General features: G+C 54.5%; 5 protein-coding genes across 5 annotated transcripts; 3 read left to right on the forward strand and 2 right to left on the reverse strand.

Moving 5' to 3' along the window:
• Positions 1–104: 104 nt before the first annotated feature.
• On the reverse strand, positions 105–2,580 carry BDP81DRAFT_353343 (uncharacterized protein). Its single transcript, XM_060586245.1, has 3 exons — positions 2,411–2,580; positions 1,938–2,361; positions 105–1,888 (listed from the first exon to the last, which is right to left on the reverse strand). Exons 1-3 carry the CDS (start codon positions 2,474–2,476, stop codon positions 549–551), a joined length of 1,830 nt encoding a protein of 609 aa, XP_060443087.1. The 5' UTR covers positions 2,477–2,580; the 3' UTR covers positions 105–548.
• A 1,674-nt stretch (positions 2,581–4,254) lies between these two features.
• On the forward strand, positions 4,255–5,634 carry BDP81DRAFT_59798 (uncharacterized protein). The gene has a single exon (XM_060596033.1). It carries the CDS (start codon positions 4,610–4,612, stop codon positions 5,336–5,338), a length of 729 nt encoding a protein of 242 aa, XP_060443088.1. The 5' UTR covers positions 4,255–4,609; the 3' UTR covers positions 5,339–5,634.
• A 284-nt stretch (positions 5,635–5,918) lies between these two features.
• On the forward strand, positions 5,919–7,849 carry BDP81DRAFT_59814 (uncharacterized protein). The gene is made up of 2 exons (XM_060596034.1): positions 5,919–6,779; positions 6,844–7,849. The coding sequence occupies exons 1-2, from the start codon at positions 5,931–5,933 to the stop codon at positions 7,357–7,359; spliced, it is 1,365 nt and encodes a 454-aa protein (XP_060443089.1). The 5' UTR covers positions 5,919–5,930; the 3' UTR covers positions 7,360–7,849.
• A 238-nt stretch (positions 7,850–8,087) lies between these two features.
• BDP81DRAFT_396442 (uncharacterized protein) lies at positions 8,088–8,801 on the forward strand (the record flags this gene model as incomplete). Its single annotated transcript, XM_060588188.1, has 1 exon — positions 8,088–8,801. One exon carries the CDS (start codon positions 8,088–8,090, stop codon positions 8,799–8,801), a length of 714 nt encoding a protein of 237 aa, XP_060443090.1.
• Positions 8,802–9,312: 511 nt separating this feature from the next.
• On the reverse strand, positions 9,313–11,304 carry BDP81DRAFT_462882 (uncharacterized protein; the record flags this gene model as incomplete). The annotated part of the gene is made up of 1 exon (XM_060593948.1): positions 9,313–11,304. One exon carries the CDS (start codon positions 11,302–11,304, stop codon positions 9,313–9,315), a length of 1,992 nt encoding a protein of 663 aa, XP_060443091.1.
• Positions 11,305–15,883: the final 4,579 nt, after the last annotated feature.

Raw genomic sequence — 15,883 nt, forward strand, 5'->3', positions numbered from 1 at the left:
CATTGGCGTTGCGAGCTTGCCAGGGGCCCCTGGCGCCGCGGGGACGTTTAGTAGATACAGTGTCAAGTACCTATGAACAACATCGCAAAAGGGTGAACATCGGATTGTCGTCAATAGACTTTGTTATTTTTCAATTTCTAAAAGTACAGCTGGATTGTTGTGGTTTTCCTCTCTAGCGGCTCTTGGAGCACTTCTGTAGCCAGTAGACCCTTGGTTTCCTAGTAGTACATGGACGAACGGAGAATGAAGCGAAATAGTTCGGGGGGTATCGAAAGGATGGTCGTAAAAAGACGGATGAGAAGCCAACTTCATCTCGCTCTCAATACTTTTGTGTATCCTAAAAGGAAGAAAAGTGTGAGAGGCTCAGATGTAGGCGAAGAGGAAATGACGAGACAGGCCTTTCGTGAAAGATGCGCTTTGATTCCAGCGCAAAAAGTAGAAACCCCTTTTGAATCATAAAGACATTATGAAAAAAAGAAAATGCGGGACGTAGCCGCATAACCCTGTAAACGCGCGATCTATGAGCCCCAGAAAGGAGCACGGTACTCCTAGTACCGCGGGTCCCTCTGGGATTCTACATCGTTGTTGTAGCCGTATCCCGGACCGCGGGGGCTCGGTCGCTGGCTCTGTGATGTACCGGGACGGTTGAAGTAGTCGTCCTGCGGCCGGGGAGGGACCGGCGCTGTCATGTTCCGCATGGGAGCATTCGGCGGGCCTCGCGGAGGAACCGGACCAGTCGCGCTCCGTTGCGGGTTGAACGGCTGGTACGCTTGGTACGGGGTGTTGTTGAGCGGGCCGGGGCCACGGGGCATGGGCGCAGGAGCGCGCTGCGAGTATGCTGAGGGCGCCGGACTTGCCCGTCCAGTGGACTGGTTCGAGTAGTCGTCGTAGGTGCCTCTGGGCGCCGGTGTGGCACGGTCACTCTGGTAGGTGTTTTGTCTTTGCGATCTGAAGCTTTCTACCGATCGGCCAGTGTTGGTCCTCATAGGCGGAGGGAAGGCAGGCATCGTGTCGGGAGAGTAGGTGGAGGGGCTCTCTGAGAAACCACCACGGAGAGAACTCTGTGAATTGGTTTGCACGTGAGAGATTTGAGGCCGGAAGCTCCTCTGTGAGTTGGAGGTGCCAGGGCGCTGAGGCGGGTAGTTGTTCAAGTCCATGGGCGGCAGAGAAGGAGCCGGTGAAGCTGAGCGCTGATAGCCAAAGTCCGCAGCGCCGCCAACAAGAGGTGCGCGTGACGAGTAGCTGGCAGTGGATGTGGTGGTGCCCATTCTCGACGGCAGCGGGCGTTTTTGATCCATGGAGTTGAGCTCGATGCTGCTGGGGGTTCCAGGACGAGACTCGTAGGCGGGCAGCGTTGCAAAAGTGTCGTTGCGGCCAAACATGGGCATCTCGGCCAATTTGTCTGGGTCTCCAACGTTGGGTAGAGTCGGCAGAGTTGCCTGTCGCTCCAGCGGCAACTTTTCGCCATTCTTCTTGGCCGCCTTCATTTCTAACCTTCTCTTGGTTTCCTCCTGTCTTGCCAATGCCTTGTTGACCTTGACGGTCACAATCTTCATGAGGGCCTTGGTGACCTTGCGCTCACAGTAGCCTGAGAGACCTCCGTCGGCCTTGGGAACCCAGTGGAAGAGGAAGAAAACGTAGAAGAGGACGGCCATGATGAGGTACAGAGCGGAGAAGACCCAGATGAGTAGGGTGAAGACCATACCCGACAGGATGAGAGCCTGCTGATAGTCCTCCGTGGCAAGGGTCTTAATCTTATCAAAGAAACCAAGCAGGGAGCCCTCGACGGAGATTTCGTGAACGGCAAGCTTGGCATCGTAGACAGACTTGAGAGTCAATGCGTTGACGACCTGACGAGGTCCGGAACAGACCAGTACACGAATCCAGGCTACATGAGTTTAGTAGAGGCCCCGACGAGAAAAAAAGGATCGGCTTACATTGAAAGCTGAAGTAGGTGAACAGAGCAATGTACTCGGCTCCCTTCTTGCTCTTGGTGAGTTCGGCAAAGACCAAGAAGCGCTTCCAGCCCTGTCCCTTTCCGAATCGGATACTCTCGAGGCGAACGGCAATGGTGTCGAGGTAGCATTCAGCTACGTTTCCTCGCTTCATAACGCGGTGCGCCCGGAAGTGCTCGAAGGCGAGATTGACGAAGGAGGCGATGATGGAAATGGAGAAGATCCATTTCGAGATCTTGAAGTCGATGGCGGGGTCGATTTCGGAGGACCAGCGGTCGAAAGCCAGGAGGTTGATGGCAGTGAACATATCGACGCCGTAGACGGCGAGGGAGATGATCAACATGAGCCAGAGGTAAAAGTAGGCGAACGGAGTAAGGCATCCTCGAGACTTGAAGTCATTGAGGTTCTATACAGGTTAGGACCAGGGGCATGTTGAAACTGCAATGTGTACCTACGATGTAGTCCCATTTCTGCTCGGCACGTTGGTCAATGACCTTCTTGCGATGAGTGAGGCAACCCATCTTGAAGAGTGGGCGAATTGGCGAGGGTGACGATTGCCAAGGTTGTATGGATGAAATCCCGACGCAGTCGAGCCGAGAAGGAGAAGAAGAAGAAGAAGAAGAAGAAGAAGGGTGATGATGCAATGGTCGCCGTGGGACCGATTGTCGTGTGAATGAGTGTGATAATGCAACCCGGGCCTGCCGTTAACACAAGTCGTTACTCGCCCGCGAAGTAATCGACAGTGTTTCTCTTGGTGATGACCAGGAGAGAAAGATCGATACTTGAGACGGGACGAAGCCGAAGAGTAAAGGAAGAAAGATTCGGTTGTTGAACGAGAGGGAGGAACGGAATGTGGGTCCCAGGGTAGGAAGGGGACTGGAAAGGGCTGAATGTGCGACGCAAGAGTTCGGACCGCGCGATTGTCAAGTTGGCATGGTCGAGCGACCGGGCGTTTGAGGGTGGATCAAGACTTGGTGAAGATTCGTGGCGACGTAACGACAACGAGCAAAAGCCAAGTCGGCTGGTCGACGGTGGGAATTGACAGACCCGGGGAATGGGGGAAGGTCCGTAGTCGAGCAAGCACTTGAAGTTAGGCGGTGACGGTTTTCTGGTTGTGGGTGAATATCCGCGTTTGATCGGCCACCGTGGGCTGCAAGGCTGAGTCTCAGGATGTCGAAAAGGGTGAAGAGAGTTACAGTGCGCAAAATGCAGGTGAGTGAGTGAGTGAGTGAGTATTGTGTGTATTCGAAGGTCGAGTCTAGAAGGAGCGGACGTCGTGGATTTCTCGCACGATCGGAATGTTTCGGTCGAAAACGTCGAGTCTTACTCTTGAGGCCATGGAACTGGTTCGCGAAGCTCGAGGGGGAATGTTGAGAAGGCGTGTGTGGCGTGGTTGTGTGTAAGAGCACAAGACGCAAGTGACCCTTGAGTGAGGGAGAGAGAGTCTGAGAGAGAGAGAGAGAGGAGAGTGGAGGCCTTCAAGAGTGATCTGCGAGAGTGGGGGGGGGGGGGGGGGGGTCTGACAGTCTGACTAGGGGTCAAGACACCGAGTCAGTGCCAAAAAGGGAAGGAAAGGGGGGCCTTTTGGGTAAGATGATCCAATAATTGATGATTGCCGCCAGTTGCCCTTGTATCTGTACTGTAGAGTCGCAGACATGGAGACATGGGCAATGGAAGAGTAAGACGGGCGAGGGCAGTTTGGCGGTTTCGAGCGTCCAGCGTTCAGCGTCCGAGGAGAGGGGGAGAGGCTTGTGGAGCAATAGCGAACGGAAGCGCGGCCTTTAACGCAGGTACCATGTCACCAAGCCGCTCAATTGGGATTAGTGCACCAACAGAGCGTTTGAGGTCCATTTCCCGTGACCGTCTGGGTAATTGATAGGCTCAACTCAATTATAGCCCTTGATAAGGCCCCCACTTCTCCCACAGTCTCTCACAGTGTACAGCGGTACGTACTCAAGGTACCTACCTACCTTAGGTGTTAGGGTTCCATCTCCGTCGGCCTTCTTCCTCCTCTCCTGTCCCTACCTGTCCCTACCTGTCCCTACCTGCCCCTACCTGCCCCTACCTACCCACTACCTTACTCCGCACTGCGTCCTCCCTCTGTGCCTCCTCAGCCTCTCATGTTGTGCATCTTCTCCTGCATCCAACCCATGGAAGTAAATTGTCCCGCACCAGGCCTGCCAGTTGCTCAGATTGACCATGGCGGGCATGGCCACATAGTTCGCGGCCTCATCTTTACAGCCGCGGCTCGGACGCGCCCGCTTCACCCATCCAACCATCAATCCAAGTCCTGCGCCTCTCGAAGTTTCTTCCCCCCGAGCCCCCTCTGGGCCGGTCGACTTTGGTCGCGTTGTTTCGACCGTCCTGAATGCCTGGAGGATCGTGGACTTGTCGCTAACCACTCCCGCACACGGCAACGTCAGCTTTCCAACACTACTGTGCAGTAGAGCCGCGCCGGCGCGGTGGAGATGAGGCCGACCACGAGGCCTCTCCTCGGCCCCAACCGAATGTGGCTTACAACTTACAAGTCATTACTCCGTTAAACTGACTCTGTTAGGCCCAGCATTCGGATACCCGACAAATGGCAAACAATTATTCCAGAACCAAACCTATACTCACAACGACGCCGGCTGTCCACAGTCGTCGCAGCCAGAATGGATACTCAGCCTTTCAACACGGGCATCCCGTCTCAACTCTGCTCAGCTTTGCCCGGAACAGTCTCGCTGAAACGGCTTGCCCTGGCCCATACAACGGTATGCATGACAGCAAGCTCGCGGATACAGGACCCCGGCGTTACTTCTCACCCTCTGCTGCTTCTTCTTACCTCCTACATGGCCAGTGCACCCTCTCTCGCATTGATTGTCCCTCCATTTATGTCATTCGACGGTTCGGCCGAACGCAGGGTGGATGGCAGACAGTACGGAGTATGCATCCACGCATCGAAACGAAGAGTGACGCCGAGTCTACAGTGCCACACTGCGACAGACAAGTGCCTTTGCCTCCTTACAGCTCCCTCCCAAAGCATAGCCCGAACATCACAAGGGGACCTACAGCCTGCAGCCTACGCACCAGCCTCCGGAAACAACTCCAAGGGATGCGTCGACAAACGCTCCCGGATCAGACGGCAGGTCTTGGCCAACACGACCCAAAAAGGGCTCAGTCCAATTTGTTCGCCTCCCACATCCCGGAAGACGCAGCATTTCGCTTCTCCACGACCAATTTGCTCGGCGGGGTGGGTGCTAGATGCACGTGGATTACCCCGGCCATTCGGCTATCTTTATCGCCATTCTAATTTGAATGCGATAGGCCGACAAAGAAATGACGGTGGGTTCAGAAGTCGTGCTACCAGCCTGCACCAGGAATTCCATGGGCTGTATCAGTAAACGCCCTGTGTCACCAAAGGATGCGGCTTCAGCGCGAACGGCTGAAAATGTTTCCTCGCATATGTTGGTTCCCGTTTGGCCCAGCCTGCTGCTTCGTTTGCCTTGGCGAACGATTGTACAGACGTTTCGACCGGCGGGATACAGGACATTCGTTTTGAATCTTTCGTAATGCCCGTCTGTTGGGTATCTCTCTTACGCTAGACGGCGAGAGGTCTCTATGGCTGGCGTCTGTTCTCAATTTGCAGCAACTTACACCGTTGTGAGGTTGATCCTAAGAATGTCTTAAACACCAACGCTCATCACATTCGTTAGCCAAGTGGCGTACTCTATAACCCTTTGCGGCATGCCAAGACGGCAACCGTTGAATCAAAGAGCACAATGGCCATAGGGCCATTCTTTGTTCCGACCGTGATGATGGTTCCTTTCCAGATAATGCAGCCTGATGAGCAAACGACGATGCTGTACCAGGGCGACCTACAAAGACGACAGCATCACCTTTTCTCAGAAATGTCAAAAGTTGTTCGCCATGACCCTGCTATCTCTATGCCCATCAAGTGACGTCTCATTTTGATTTTGATACCCAAGGTCCAACATGTCAACCTCAACAGCCGAAAAGGCGGACCCAGACCACCCGCAGCCACCATTCCAACTCATCAAGCAAGTCGAAAAAAACATCTGGATCACCCGCCGCAATGCCCAGCACGGAGGCTACGCCGACGGCGAAGAGTTCATCGCGCGCAAAGTAGACGACTTTGACGAATACTACGACGCCGGGAAATACTCCATGAGCTTCACCACCACGAAACAGCGCCAGATCAAGGGCCTCATGGACCTCCTCTACACGCACAACATGGGCCGCACCGTCTCCCACATCCTCAACCACGAGAACCTCATCTCCCTCGCGGGATACCTCCGCCAACAACCCGTCGACCCGCGCTCCCAACAGCAGGCCACGGAGGATTATTTGGTCTGGGATATCTGCGACGCCGGCACGCTTGAGATTCTCTTTGCGGACCACCGGCACGCGGAGCACGAGCCGGGGTGTTTCCTGCCCGAGTCGCTCTGCTGGCACGTTCTTACCTCTGTGATACGCACGCTTGTTTGGCTGCATGATGGGTATCGGCAGGAGGTGGACTGGACTACGGGGGAGAAGTCGTGGGCGCAGACGGATACGGAGTGGATGCCGATCCTGCACCGCGGTATCGATGCGCAGTCTATTTTCTTCCAGCATTCGCGGGGGAAGGAGACGTACGGCGTGTGTAAGCTGGGCAAGTTTGGCTCGGCTTTCGTGTCGGGGGTGCCGGCGCGGCGGGAGGGGGCGCAGGAGAGGGAGGAGCCGCTTCCGCATAGCGAAGGGTTTCCGGTTGCGCCGAAGACGGGGCATATGCGGTTGACGGAGATGAGAGGGCAGTGGAAGGAGTATTTGGATACGGGGAGGAAGGTGAGTTACTCCGAACAACTCTGCATACACACATATGGCAGCTTAACTGATATCGGGTCTACAGAACAAACGCCTCTACACGCTCAGCGACGAACACTGGGCCCTCGGCGCCGTCCTCTTCCGCATGATGACCGGCCGGTTCCTGCCCAGCCTCGACGGGTGCCAGACGTGCCAGTGCGTCCACATCCGGCGGTGCGCGAAAATGGGCTGCGTCTACGATACCGAGACGCATAAGGGCAGCCGCGGGTGCTTGCACGAGAGTTTCCCGGGGTGTCGGTGCGTTGTGTCCTCCGGATCGGGGCCGGGTCCGGCGTGTGGTGGGGCCGCTGCGGATGTTCACGTTGACGAGGTGCTGCACCGGTTGGGGTACTCGCAGCACCTGAAGCTTGCGGTGCGGACGTTGTTGGAGTATAACCTCGAGACGCCGGCGGTGGAGACCAAGGGGTTGGCGGATGAGATGGAGAGGTTGTGTAAGGAGTGGAGGTGCGAGACGGAAGAGGGGAGGGAGTATGTTGATGTGTTGGATGATCTTGGGTACCGGTTCATGGTGTTGAATAAGGTTGCTGATGAGGTTAAGTAAGTAGTACGGTAGCAGCTGTCTCTTGTAGGCTGACTTGCGTTTGGGGGTTGTGTTAACCATGTCTAGTGGAGATATATCACCTACTTGGCCTCGAGAGTGTGCTTCTATGAGCTGATGTCGTGATTTCAACGCAGGAACGAGTAGAAGATTCTCAAGCTGGTTGAGTGAGAAAGTTCGCACTGTCCCACCATAGTTCATCCAGTTTATCCATGAATCACACGACTGAATCATGTAGAGCTGTCATGGTGCTTAGTTACCTTGCCTTAGCTGCAGTAGATGCCGAGCACTAACACACAAATTCGCTGCGTGACAGACCTTGGCCGGTACGTACCCTTCAGACGTTTGACAAGCCCCACCTCCACCACTGCTGCCCGAATTTTACTTGGCGCGCGACCTCGAGCACAGAGCACAAGACAAAGCTCCGAGTTCCAGCCTGGCCAAGTTGTCCACCGGTCGGGTGGATCACAACTGAACCTCTGCCACCACCACCATCTGTACCTCTTTGCCCGACATGCACCTTGCTCAGCTTTGAAGCTTTCGGTACTTTTCACGTTCAACAGTCGTGACGATAGACAACGCGCTCTCCCCAACGAAGCAAAAGCACCCCACCAAAATCCAAACGAAGAAACCGGCATCGGACCACATCTCACCTCTCCCGAACACCGGGACCGCGATATCTACAACCTCACAACCACACCCGCGAACACAATCCAACAACAACAACAAACATGTCCCTAACCCAACCAACGCCCCTCCTCCTAACAAAACGCCTAACTTCCTTCCTCGCCTCAAACCTAAACACCAACCTCCACACAGCCCTCCTCGCAACCCCCTCAGGCCGCCTCCTCGCCCACGCCTCCCCGCAGCCCGTCTCCCTCCTCCGCACCCAATCCACCGTCGCATCCTCCCTCTTTGCCCTCCACGCCTCCGCGACGCCCGACATCCCCGACGCGCTTCCCTCTTCATCTTCGTCGCCGCCGACGTCGGCGGGTGCTGCAGGGACCACAACCACAGAAGATGGAGCATACGGAGGAATCGGGGGAGCAGGTGGGAAACCCCTCACGATAACAGTCCAACTCGCTGCCGGTGTAGTCGTTATCAGGAGACTAAAGTGCGGGTTGCTATTTGTCTGTATCGGGCCCCTCGCCGAGAACATCGAAGCTCAACAACCTTCTTCTACCGACCAACACCACTCCCTCGCGAACACGAATGCAAACGGCGGCGCGGGCACAGGCACGCCCTCCCAGATCCCCGCGTCCCCCTCGGAGGCAGATAGCATCCTCAGCCTCGGCGCGCAGACGACGACGTCCCTCGCCAGCGTCGGGAGCGTGAATACCGCGGGTGTCGTGGTTCTGCGGCGGCATGCGGAGGAGCTGGCGAGGTGGTTGGATGATAAGCTTGGGAGTTTGCGGGTTCCCGAGGAGGGTGTTGGTGTGGAATGAAGCTGTTGTGTCGACGTTTTTGCCTCTTTTTATTTTTTTTGTCTCGAGTAGGAATCAACGGGGAAGCTGTATGAGTAGGGGGGTTCTGAATTTTAGAAGGATAAGTTGAGGTTGCATGGGATTTTCACATTGAATTATCAGCAGGGGACGAAAGGGCTGGAGGCATTTCAGGCGTATACGGGCGTTTCGGGGGAAGATACCACCGGCCGAGAATTCACTAACCATTCATCTTCGTAAATCACTCTGGCATGTACAAATATCTTGCTCATTAAGGATTTCTATTTCATTTGCAAGTAGCATGTGTGCTTGTGTGCGTGTGGTGCCGAAGCTCGGCCTCTATGGGATATACTGATTTGCTCCTTGCTCCTTGTGCATGACCTCCCAAAACTCGTTCGCCTTGATAACCCACCCATTCTCGCCGGTATTTTGTTTCCACGCAAACTGTCCTATCCCAACGCCCAAGAAATGCTGACTGCGCCAAATCCCCCCCCAAAGACAAACCCCAAAAATATCACTCGATGCTCATACGCATCAGACCGTCGTTGGTATCAACCATGCCCTGAAACCCAACGCGTCCTTTGTTCCCGTTCACCACCCGTCCGTTGGCGTTGGCGCCGCTGCCGGGCGTGCCGCCTCCAAGGCTACCCGACTCGCTCGGCGCGCCACTGCCGCCCCTATCGCCGCTGTTGCTGCCGGGCCGCGACCCCCAGGGCGCCACGTCGCGTTGCATGGGGCTCTGCATGATGGGCGAGTTGTGCACGCTCATGCCTGGACTCACGGCCCGGCGCTTGAGGCTGACGGGGTCGTAGTCGTCCTCCCGCCGGCGCTTGCTGTTGATCCGCCGTGTGATTTCTGCTGCACTGGGTGTCGCTTGCGGGCCCTGCGCGAGGAGAGGAGTGTCCCCCTTTTGAGACTCGCCGCTGCTTGCGGCCATAGCGAAGCCGGCTGTAGGACCGAGTGAAGGAGAGTCCATGCAAATGTCCTCGCTCATTCCTGACGATGAGCCGCGAGGGAGTCCTCCGTTAGGTGGAGGCGGTGTTGTGCGAGCGCCGCCGATACTGCTAGACTCGGAAAACGTGTCCCAGAACTTGGTGCCCTTTGAGTTCTTCAAGGCTTGTTGCTTAAAACTGCCCGAGAGATTAAGGGCCGAGTCGGTGATCATGCTTTCCGGTATGTCATCCAGGGACTGGTCTTGGTTCCCTAGGTTCGGTGACGAGTGGGTAGTAGCGGGAGGAGCAGTCTGTTGCCGAGGTGCTCCGAGATCGACGTCGCTTTCTCGCACTTGACGGACGACTTCGGCCTCTCTTTGGGTTTCCGTCTCAACTGGCGCACCTTCCTCGAACAATGCCGCCCTGATACGAGCAAAGTTCTTCGTCTTGGGTAGGAGGTTTCTTCGCTGTGTGACCACCCGCCGCATGACTGTAGGGCGCTGCCCGTCGCGACTGGGAGTCGAGAGTAGTCCGTCGATATTATCACCTCGCTCCTCCTCGCTCCCAGAGATATGTAACTGATTGGCCTGCCAGCTGATGCTCTCCCTCCGGGACTGCGCCGACATATCCTTGGGCACGTTGTTTGGCGGCGACTTTGAGACACCGGCATTTGTGCTGGGACTGAATCCGAGACCTAGTGGCAGTTTGTGTTTCTTTTTTGGCTGTTTCCTCTGGCGCTGCCTATGCTGGAAGCTCATCAGACTGTTCATTGCCGGAGAGCCTCCCCAGGGCGCCATCATAGGTTGTGTACCCAAGGGTGCGGCGGTTTTGTTGGCTTGTGGTGTACCAATGTACGGCTCGTCCATATCCTCATCCATAAGGTCATCGTCGTCGGAGTCGGAAGAAGAGTCTGACCCAATCTGATTCGCGCTGCCCAGGGAGCTCGACACCGTCATGCGCTCGTGGTTGCCCATCATGGACCACAACGAGTTGGTGGTCTGCTCGGCCTGTCCGTAGTCGTTGCTCCTGCGCCCCGGGATATTCATGCCCCTTCCTCCGATTGTAGGCGAGGAGTCGGGCGAGGACTCGGCGAGTGTTGAGTGGTGCAGGCTGGTGGCAGCGCGTGAGAAGTCGAGGCCGCGGGAGCGACGGGGTAGGATATTTGTCGGGCTCGCATAGATCTGCGAGTGGTCGAGCTTCGGTGATAGCGGCGCGGGCTTCGTAAGTGCGGTGGACGAGTTGGATGCAGGGGAGGCAGGGTCGCGGTTCGCGGGCATCTGCAGCGAGAGGCCGCGGAGGGGAAATTCGGTTCGGTGAGGGGTTACGGGCGTGGTGGCCGTGTCTCTGATGTGGTTATCGTCCTTGGATGCCTGGCGACCATCCGCAATGTGCGGTGAAGGAGTGAGCTTGGAAGGAGTTCCTCCTCCGTCAGACATGGAGCGCGTCTTGGACAAGGGCGAGCGGCCCAGGCGTTGTGGAGTATTGAGGGCGTTTACGGGGACGTCGGCGTCCTTATCGTCGTCCACGATGGCAGACTCAAAGTCCATATCCCTCAGATCCATGGTTCTATCCATGGCGGGCGGCAGCGAGGTTTGAAACTGTCGAGGTAGTCGAGAGAGCTAGATTCACGGACCGATCTAGGATTTATTGTAGTATAAGTGACGCTGCAAGTTCGATAACGTAAATAGTGGGTAGTGGACCGGGTGGTTTGGGTCCAGTCGTCGTTTGGGGGCTGGTTCTGGCGGGGATCGCGATTAAGGCTTTGGCGATGTCATTGAGATATTGGCTGTAACATGCGGGCTTGCAAATGGCATTGTTGGATGTCGCAAGACCATTTGAAGCGCTCTTTGTATGTTTGATATCGACGAAACGGAGATTCGTGTAGAAGTGATAGTTCAAGCAGCCACCTCTCAAGGTTGTTGTAGATGGGTCGAGGTTGAATTGGAGTTTGGTTGGCGAACGCGGGTAGGCGGGCAGTGCAGCGGTAGCGGGCAAGCGGGCAGACATTGGAGTTTTGGAGAGGTCAAAGTACCTTACCACTTCGTACACTACCTGAGGTACGGATACCGTAGGATAACCTTTCCGGTTGGATGCGGCCAGGGTTGGAAATTGAATAGGCGCCATGGACAGCGAACCGTGTTGAAGCGTCCGAGGCTCATTTGCAGGCTTCCCCTTGCGGGGGAATCAGAGGTATCATCGCACCCAATTTTGCTGCAGCTGGTACCTTGCCGTTTTACTTCAAGCACTGCCCATTTGTTTCGTCGATCCACAACGGCATTTCCATTTCCATTCCCATTCCCATTCTCATTCACAACACACATTCCCGTCAGTCGCTCACTCAACCACTCACTCAAACTAGTGTTCTCTGGCTCCCACCTGCACTTCCCCACACCAGTCCCGAACCGAAACGCAGCGGGGGACGAAAGGCTTAAAATAGCAGAGACCTTGCTTGGTCTTTGCTCACTTCTGTCAGCCCTAGGTTCTGTCGATTTCTGTGATGGTTGGGTGTTTAATGGGCGATGAGCCGCTTGTGTGTCTGGTCACACTTCAGGGCCTATCACCTTTCAGCCGAGGTGGAATTTAGGGCCATGTTTCAAGGCAGAAAGAGGACAGCAACCTTTTCCCGACGTCTGGCTCGGACGTGAAAAGAAGCTATTCAGCGATTACGCAAACTTGTCAGAGTGGTGGCAGATGATTGACAGATGAGTGACAGAACAATCTGCTCAACACATCCTGAGTTTCTATTTCTGCCTTTCTTAGTACCATTGTCACTTTACTACTCTTGCTAGCTGCTTCTAAGACTGGGATAGCTCACTCCAAGCATCCTAGTAAGATGATGAGAAGGATAGCAATGCTTGCATAAGAAATGGGACTAATCACTTATTGATCCAGGGCTACATGGAAGAACGTTCTCTATGAAGCATATCTCGCCGAAAGTGCCTGCGAGACCGCTAATTCATATGGCAATGCAGATGCTTACTTACCACAACGGTCTGCTCGGTGACTTCTGAACTTGGCGGGAGGTCATTCGGAAATCCCGACCGCGACGAATTATCAAGCACTCGCCAAAGTTTTCTCACAAATCCTGATCAGGTTATTCTAGGTACGCGCGCTGATCTTGTCTTTGAATTATTCGGGGAGACTTCGTCGCAGGGTGTCTGAGGTAGGTATCCTCATTTCTGATGAGAGAAAGGGCGCAGAATGGCCTGAGCCAATCAGAGCCCACCACCCCAACGACCCTTTGACTTACACACATTTTGGGAGGAATTCATGGGTCATGTCCAACTCCTGCTTCTTTCTCATTACAAAAGGCACATATTAACGTAATTGGATCAATCAATCAATGTCCTTGTTATTATAGGCCTTTCCCCCCTGGTCTTGCCCAAACCAGGTAAACGAAGAAAACCCCTAACCCACGCACAACGGTGAACACTGCTTACAAAAAGAATGCCAAATTCACACCTCCCCAAAACACCAAAGCCCAAACAATGTCAACAAGCAATACCGCCGCGGCGGTTTAGACCCACCACTACTCTGCTGAAAGGGCCAATCCATCCAGCCCCCAGGCTCCTGATACTATACCACTATAGGCCGGGGCAGCCTCCGCCTGCTGCTGCTAGTGCGAGTAAGCGCAGGGGCAGCACGACTACCAGTCGTCATGGCAGTATTCGTATCCGGGAATGGAATACGTGAGTTGGACCGAGGGCGGCCGCGGGGAGGAGATTGAGGGCGGTAGAGAGGGCCTGCTGGGAGGGGAGGGTCTGGTTGGCCCGGGCGGCGAAGGTTGAATAGGTCCCCTTAGGGGGTTGATGATGGGTAGGCAACAACGGCTGCTTCTGTCCTGCCATTGTGATTGTTGTATGTGACGGACTGTTTGTGGAATAGGAGAGAAGACGTCAAAAACGAGAAGTAGAATTAGCTTTTGGAATGGTTGCTGGCTTGCAGAGAAGAGGTTTTGGTGACACAACGCGGGGCATACTAGGGTTCTTGTAGACTGGCTGTTGTTGAGATGAGCTCGGATACCTCTTGCCTACTTGGAATAGCGGGGCATCGTACTTACCTTATCAGGAGAGAGTCATATTCAATGTAGAGAGGAAGGAAGAGGGCACGACCGCGTAGCAGACTTTCCAACCAAGAAGGGAGAGATGAGTACGAACTCTCATTCTGGAAACTTGAGAACGCGTCTTGCCAAAAACCGAAGAAACTTTCAAGACGACAGACAGAGAACATGACTGGAAAGCAAAGCACGCAAGGGTGAGTTCTAGGCGGTCGCAGGTCTTGAATGCGATGGATGCGTGTTGTGACGGACACGGTTGGAAAGACCGATTGATCCGATGCCGCAGAGGCAGGTATCACGAACGCGGAAGGCAAGGTACGCCTGGGAGACTTCCTAATTTATCTACCTTGGTCAACAGAGGGAAGGTGGTCTTGAGAGAAGGAACACATGAAGGAGATGCAAAGTCACAACAACGCAATGGAAAGAAAGTACTATACCTAGGTATTATGATGCTATTTACTGCATTGTGAGTAGTAGAAATAAACAAAGAAGGTACTGTGAGTTTATGAAGAGCAATATCATGGCGGATCAGATAATTTTATCGTGCACCTGCTGATGCAGATGTAGCAGCGAAATCAGGTGCAGGAACAATATCTGATCCCTTGGTGAATATGGCTCAACATGTAAAGGAAGCGGCCCACGATGGGATACTTTCCCTCAGAGTCTTAACACGAGGCCCCTCCCCCTGAATCATCCAGGTTTCCACCACCCGAACACACAACCTGAATAGCCACACAACAAGCCTTCATACACCCCTCCAACGCAATTCCTGTCACCAGCTAGCAGGCGCCCTCTAGTTCGGGGGTCAAGTCAAACTGGCTGGATGGTGGAGTGGTTTATGGTCAACAATCAAATCGCCAACCAGCCTACTCGACGACAGGCTCAGCACATACCCGAGTTCGAATCCCAGCATGAGCACCAGAGATGTAGCCCCCAGTCCAGCACCGGGGGGATGGCGTAGAAGGGGGGTGAACTCTTTTGTCATTTTGGACAATTTTTTTGGTATTTGGTTCATTATGATAAGAGAACCCTTAATTAAGCCCTATTAAAACTAGTTATAACTTCTTTTTTCTTCTTGTATATTCCTTGAGGAATACTCCACGACAAGAATAATAAGGTAGGTAATGATAATAATCTTTTATTAACCGAAGACAGGTCAATCTGGTTAAGATATGTAAGAAAACTCTCGTGAGTACCGCCTGGTTTGTCGTTGTTCGGGATTTCCGAATAACCTCATACGGCATGTGGGGGCCGGCTGTCTAAACGGCCCCTCCCGTCGCCGTGTCCCGTCCCTTCCCTCAACCTGCAACGGCGTTGAAGGCATTAGGTAATGCAACTTACACACCAGAGGAAACCAAAATCGGAGCATTCTATTACCTCACGGCTTGCCCTGGTCGAGTCCGGTTCCACGAAGGATGGAAACCCACGTCCGTCCGGTCCCACGGCCGACCAAAGTCCCATTCGTGAATCATCAAAGGCGCGGCGGTCGGACAGATTATGAGCCGCAAGCGATTCATCGGCCGAACGCACGGTGTGAGTCAACTTTGGCACTTGTGTATGGAAGCAGCAGCTGCAAGTGCAAGGATCGCCGTGAGTCTCGGAGCCGTCTATGGGCCTTTGGACTCTCAAGATTCTCTGGCAGAATTATGGAAGAATGAATTGAGCCCCAGCCAGGTGTTTGCGGCCAGAGTCGGCGCCCGCTAGCGCTCCAAGCTGACGGGCGATGAGCAAAGGTCTGAGCGATACTGGATTCGCGTCTAGAGTCTTGACGTCGTAAATCCAAAAAGAGGCTTTTGGATTATGAAATCAAAGTGCGAGGGCCGAAGGCGTGGGCGCCGGGTTCAACCAATCACCGGCGCCGGATGTGGTTGATGACCCACCCCGCGTCAGTCGGACAAGCTTTCCCTCCGACTACCGAGATGGGCCGACCGATTGCCTGGAATTCCTCTGGATTTTCCGGCCTTTAGATTTTTTAGATCCATTACACTCTTGATCCACTGCCACATGGAGTCTACTGCAGCCGTCGTAAACCGTAAAATAAGGTAGAGAGGATACTAGGTACTACTTCACACTACTGTGTAGGAGGACTTTGTGCT

Source organism: Colletotrichum phormii, assembly GCF_030913505.1.
Source record: "Colletotrichum phormii strain CBS 102054 chromosome Unknown BDP81scaffold_15, whole genome shotgun sequence".
Taxonomy (NCBI): domain Eukaryota; kingdom Fungi; phylum Ascomycota; class Sordariomycetes; order Glomerellales; family Glomerellaceae; genus Colletotrichum; species Colletotrichum phormii.

Excerpts from the sequence above, each read along its gene's own strand:
- BDP81DRAFT_59798 (XM_060596033.1), top strand. The coding sequence starts at position 4,610 with ATGGATACTCAGCCTTTCAACACGGGCATCCCGTCTCAACTCTGCTCA.
- BDP81DRAFT_353343 (XM_060586245.1), bottom strand. The coding sequence starts at position 2,476 with ATGGGTTGCCTCACTCATCGCAAGAAGGTCATTGACCAACGTGCCGAG. Across the intron at positions 2,362-2,410 it reads AGCAGAAATGGGACTACATC|AACCTCAATGACTTCAAGTC; the intron begins GTAGGTACACAT and ends TAACCTGTATAG. Across the intron at positions 1,889-1,937 it reads CACCTACTTCAGCTTTCAAT|CCTGGATTCGTGTACTGGTC; the intron begins GTAAGCCGATCC and ends AAACTCATGTAG.
- BDP81DRAFT_59814 (XM_060596034.1), top strand. The coding sequence starts at position 5,931 with ATGTCAACCTCAACAGCCGAAAAGGCGGACCCAGACCACCCGCAGCCA. Across the intron at positions 6,780-6,843 it reads ATTTGGATACGGGGAGGAAG|AACAAACGCCTCTACACGCT; the intron begins GTGAGTTACTCC and ends TCGGGTCTACAG.